The 6,295-nt window shown below is 43.2% G+C and overlaps 1 protein-coding gene across 1 annotated transcript; it reads left to right on the forward strand.

Moving 5' to 3' along the window:
- Positions 1-557: 557 nt before the first annotated feature.
- Positions 558-1,088, forward strand: LOC121859873 (protein Ycf2-like). Its single transcript, XM_042356832.1, has one exon. It carries the CDS (start codon positions 558-560, stop codon positions 1,086-1,088), a length of 531 nt encoding a protein of 176 aa, XP_042212766.1.
- The last annotated feature ends 5,207 nt before the right edge of the window (positions 1,089-6,295 follow it).

A 6,295-nucleotide genomic window follows, 5' to 3' on the forward strand; every position in this document is an offset into this window, starting at 1 on the left:
CACTACATACTTAAAACTATCCTCACTACATATTTAAAACTATCCTCACTACACACTTTAAGCTGTCTTCACTATACACTTAAAACTGTCTTCACTATACACTTAAAACTATCCTCACTACTCACTTTAAGCTGTCTTCACTATTCACTTTAAACTGTCTTCACTATACACTTAAAACTATCCTCACTACTCACTTTAAGCTGTCTTCACAATACACTTAAAACTATCCTCACTACTCACTTAAAACTATCCTTACTACATACTTAAAACTATCCTCACTACTCACTTTAAGCTGTCTTCACTATACACTTTAAACTGTCTTCACTATACACTTAAAACTATCCTTACTACTCACTTTAAACTGTCTTCACTATACACTTAAAACTATCCTTACTATACACTTTAAGCTGTCTTCACTATACACTTAAAACTACACATTTAAAACTATATTCACTACAGAGCGATGCTAAATATTCCAAGTTGTCTTTGAATTTGGAAGCCGTTTTTCAAATTGACCTCCTATTCGCAGTACTGCAACTTGACAATATTGTTTCAAAATGACTTCCCATCGGCAAGTATTAGATGTTACCAGCAACGCTAACCCAACGGAGATCCGGCAGGCCTACCTTCATCTGGCACGGCGATGCCATCCAGACAAGAACCCCGACGACCGTGAAGCCACCAAGACATTCCAAAGGATACAGGCTGCGTATGTCGCTCTGAACGAAGTTCAGTGTGGCCAAAATAGTTCTCAGACGTGCGAGGAGAACAACTCTCCGACGAGCGAGGAGAAGTACTACTCTCAGAAGAGCGAGGAGAAGTACTCTCAGAAGAACGAGGAGAAGAAATCCCAGAACTGGGAGGAGAAGAAATCCCAGAACTGGGAAAAGAAGAAATCCCAGAACAGGGAGAAGAAGAAACCCCAGAACAGGGAGAAGAAGAAACCCCAGAACTGGGAGACGAAGAAACCCCAGAACTGGGAGACGAAGAAACCCCAGAACTGGGAGACGAAGAAATCCCACAACTGGGGGAAGAAGAAATCCCAGAAACAGGAGAAGAAGAAATCCCAGAAATTGGAGAAGATATAAAAAGAAACGCCCACTTCCCAATGCGAATCCCAGGGAACTGTGAACTTATGGGTTCACTGTTCAAGTAAGTCTTACTCCGGCCCCCCAGACTCCGACACCGGATTTCATACAGTTTTCCGAAAACTCTTCCAAGAGATTTCTAAGTGGGAGATGAAAAGCAAAGAAAACACCGATAACCTGCCACCACCAAGCTTCGGAGGAAGCAGCACCACATTAAAAAATGTCAATAAGTTTTATGAGTATTGGACAAAATTCTCCACTAAAATGTATGTGGAAACAAAAGACAACCAAGATTGGCTTCTCATCCCCGATAAAACTCCATCAAAACACTGCTTGAAATCTCTTCAACGAGATCGAAAAAAATTTAATATGGATATTCAATATTTAGTAAAGCTCATTAAAAAGCAAGATCAACGCTTGGTATGAGTGAATACAATAACCCAGAAATCACCCTACAAGAAAGGGACCACCCCCCCCCCCCACAGTCTTATAACATCAACAACTTTCAGCGGGTCTTGTACAAACTGTCAGGTTTTATTTTCACATATTTATAACAACACAACACAACATAACACACACTCATTTTATTTTATTAAGGATAATTTTTACTTAACGGTTATCGATACAGCACTTTATCCATCACGAGGAACAGACAGTGAGGGGTAGATATAAAAAAAAAAAAAAAAAAAAAAACACACACACACACACACACACACACACACACACACACACACACACACACACACACTACATCCTTGACCACCGAAGGGTCAAGACGTACCTGGCGCTCCTCTCGGAGCAGCCAGGTCAACTGTTATGTTGGCCCATACCAACTCTCTCCCCTGAACCCTCCTCCCCACCGGAATATCAACAAGTTCACGCCAGAAGTTACTATTTCATTTAGGAAAGAAATGGAACCAGTGTTAAACAGAGGTGAACAGTGGTGAACAGTGCTTAAGCCAGTGAGAACAACTCAACAGTAACAGTGGTACCCAAGTTGACCTTTCACACAGTGAGGTCCCAGGTACCCAGTGATAACGGCCCGTGAGACCCAACTACCAGCGATGTGTTAATCCGTCTACGATAGGAAGGCCTGGAACCACACCTCACTCATATAACACCATCTGTGAGGGAATTACAACACCACGTGAGGCCCCCTCATAACACCATATGTGAAGGAGTTACTACACCACGTGAGGCCCCTCATAACACCATCTGTGAGGGAATTACTACACCACGTGAGGCCCCTCATAACACCATCTGTGAGGGAATTACTACGCCATGTGAGGCCCCTCATAACACCATCTGTGAGGGAATTACTACACCACGTGAAGCCCCTCATAACACCATCTGTGAGGGAATTACTAGACCACATGAGGGCCCTCATAACACCATCTGTGAGGGAATTATTACACCACGAGGTCTCTAAGTAACACCATCTGTGAGGAATTACTTACACCACGTGAGGCCCTCATACAACACCATCTGTAGGAATTATTACACCACGTGAGGCCCCTCATAACACCATCTGTGAGGGGAATTACTACACGTGAGCCCCATAACACCATCATCTGTGAGGGAATTACTACACCACGTGAGGCCCCTCATACTGCTCATTTGGTGAGGGAATTACTACACCACGTGAGGCCCCTCATAACACCATCTGTGAGGGAATTACTACACCACGTGAGGCCCCTCATACCATCTGTGAGGGAATTACTACACCACGTGAGGCCCCTCATAACACCATCTGTGAGGAAACTACTACACCACGTGAGGTCCCTCCTAACACCATCTGGGAGGGAGTTACTACACTATGTTTTTGCTGTTCAACACCTACAATAATCTGTATATTCACTGTATGTTCCTTCACCTTTCTCTAATGAAGGCTTTTGTTAAACCACCAATGTATGTAATAAGTCATTTATGTCCAATGTATATTTTCAGCCTTCGGGCTGCAGAACTTTTTCAATAAACCGTTAATTATTATTATTATTATTGTGTGTATTGTATTACACACACACACAAATCATCAGTCCTCAGCAGGTGTTGGAGGTGAGGTGGGAGACTCGGGCCACACATCTCGGTGACTCTCAGTGGCTTTATCCTCATCCTTTGTGTGTATTGAAGACATGTGTATGATGGAGGCTGATTGAATTCGCCTGTGTAACTTCCTCCAAAAAGTATCTTTACGATTTTATGTGAGACAATATGACACAACGGACGGAGGATTTTGACAACCCTACGGAGACAACAGGAGTCGCGGTGCTCAGGAGTCGCGGTGCTCAGGAGTCGCGGTGTTTGTTTTGAAATTCATCGACTTTTTGGAGCGAGTGGACATGATTACTATAGTTTAAGTGGGTGTTAGTTGTATTATTGTTTGTGTGTCATGTGTAATCTAGGCTGATCTATTTGTTCACGGTTAGGTTAGGTTAGGTTAGGTTAGGTTAGGTTAGGTTAGGTAAGGTAAGGTAATAGTAGTATATTGTGGAAGAAAGGATTTGGACGAGTGTTGATGACGTTGATATTTTTACCAGTGTCGTGTGATATTCGAGTTATTGTATAAAGGCATCCAGGAAATGACGTCATCGGTGGGCTACATTGGTGATTGGCTGGTTATCTCCATGACATGCTGACCAATTGTAAGTTCCTCCCGAGTGAAGTGTGGTTGGTGTCTATGTTGAAACTTGATTTAGAGAGACATTTATCGAAAGGAGTAATTCATAAATAAGAATAAAAATGAATGATGCGTGTAATATTTTTGTAGCTGGTGTAATAGTTTGTTGATATGTTGAAGATGTAAGTGAAAGTAAGGCATTTAATTAGGTAAATTTTATATTAATGATAATAGTAGTATCGTAGTAAGTTGTTTGTAGTAGTAGTAGTGGTGATTCACAGATGTCATTGCTCTAAGGTACGGTTGGTCCGTAGAAGGTTTGCCCTCCCAATGCGTGTGCGGCTCATCTTATGACATCGACCACGCCATGGTGTGCAAGAAAGGGGGCTTCGTGTTCATGAGGCATGACGAAGTAAGGAATCTAACAACTTATCTATTGGAGGAAATCTGCCACGACGTCATGGTGGAACCGCCCCTCCTTCCATTGGACGGTGAGAACCTCCGTCACAGGACTTCAAACACGTCCAACGAAGCCGTGTCGACGTCAGTGCTCGAGGATTCTGGACGTGCGGACAGCGAGCCTATTTTGACACAAGGATTTTTTATCCCATAGCCGCATGTCACCGTAACCTAGCTCTCGATGCTGCACACAGGAGGAATGATAACGACAAGATTTGGGCATACGGGGAGAGAATTCAGAACGTTGATCAAGGCAGCTTCAATCCTCTTGTGTTCACAACCTCTGGTGGAATGGGACCAAGTGCAAGGTGCTTCTACGCCAGACTCGCGGAGGTGTCATCTGAACGGAAGCAGCAGCCCAGAAGTTATGTTACAGCCTGGTCGAGATGTCGTCGGTTCTTCTCTCTGCTTAGGTCTGCTTTGCTTTGCCTCAGGGGAAGGAGAGCATCGGCCCCAAAGCCGACATCAGTCGCAGATATCGAATTTGAGGCAACAGTCACTGAATGCCGCATAGATCTGCGGCTCAACTAACTCAACACAGCCAGTGTAGCTACTTATGTATTGGGATAGTTAATTTTAAGGTAATAAAATGGCGGCGAAGGTATGGTTATTGGGGGAGGCATGAGGCCACGTAAAAAAAACAAAACAAACAATAGTGGTGGTATTATTAGTAGTAATAGTACCGGTGGTAGTAGTAGTTGTAGTACTAATAATAATGATAATAAAAATATTAACTAGTAATACTGTAATAACAATAAATGTACAATACTTAATATGATATATTAATTTCCATTCGGTGGCAATAAAATGTCGTACATATGTTTGTTTGTTCTTTTTAATGAAGATAGATTGCTTCAAAAATAATCATACACACAGTAATCGAGTGGAGAGAGTATCAGTCATCTCGCAAATACATGTAGTGTAAAGTTAATCTCATGGCAGGTTAGATTGGCCCGGTGGAGAGCATCTGAGAGCCGATAATACTGTAATGAGTCTGTCTCGCCGGGGTGTTTAGTGACCCGTGAGGCGCACTGGGTATTGACCGACTCTATACACCGGTTATTAACTGACTTCAGACATTCTCTATTGGACGATGTCATGACTGGTGCAGTAGAGCGAGTCGAGGACATTGACTGGTAGTGTGAGGCTTGTTGGTGACCGCCGCTGACTGTACGTGTTCCATCAGTGTGTTTACCTGGCTTATCTTCAAGGTTCTAATTAGTCACGTATCAGTAACCACTTCACTTAGTAGGCTTATTTATTTCTCTTTGTTTCCAAGAATCTTGTAATCGTGATTGTTTATAGAGTAATGTAGTGTCGCTACTAACTACAATCTTGAAAATTCTGTACGAGAAAATTGACTTTCCAGAGGTGGATTCTGTAGAAAAATACAAATGCTTTTAAAGTGCGGCACATTTGAGTGTATTGACGGTTAGTGTGTTACGTCCACCATCACTAACATCTATGTTGTGAGACTTGATTAACTCTCCACATTCCCCAAATTGAGGTTTACTTAATATGCTGTAATGAAAGTCTAAGTGGCTTCAAAACTTTACTGACACTACCGTACCTAGATGCGTTCTTCCGTCAGTATTTACATACAATAGTACGAATCTCAGAGACTGTGGGCAGTGTGAATGGTTCCCTTAACGGTGGTGTCCTTGGCAAGTGGGGCGGTGAGGCGGCCACCAAATACAGGTTGTTTACAGCGGGTGCAGTCCCCTGTAAAGCAAACTCACGACACATGCGGAGAGGATTCTGGTTCAGCTTGCGGGGGGAAGTTAAAAGGAATAAAACTTGGGGCTTCTCTTGCGGGTCACATTCAACACTACTGACAAAGAAGGAAGTTATCGTGTTTCCCACACCGCCATGATCACCACGTCTTTAACTGAGAGCCACTAACCAATGGCTCTGGGACCATCACTGTTAGACCAAACTCCACTAACTACTGCACACACACCACCACTGCTAGTACTGCCCTCACTTTCACCTGCCCTAGTATTTTCACCACTGCCCCGAATACCACCTGCATCGCCCCAAACACCACCACCACTATTTCCTCCATTTTTTTTTCATTTGTGGCACTTCCCAACACTCGCCACTGCCCCAACGATTTCACCAATGCCCATCG

The sequence above is a fragment of the Homarus americanus genome, unplaced genomic scaffold (assembly GCF_018991925.1).
Source record: "Homarus americanus isolate GMGI-L3 unplaced genomic scaffold, GMGI_Hamer_2.0 scaffold10823, whole genome shotgun sequence".
NCBI lineage: Eukaryota > Metazoa > Arthropoda > Malacostraca > Decapoda > Nephropidae > Homarus > Homarus americanus.

Coding starts and splice junctions, on each gene's coding strand:
- LOC121859873 (XM_042356832.1), top strand. CDS start 558: ATGACTTCCCATCGGCAAGTATTAGATGTTACCAGCAACGCTAACCCA.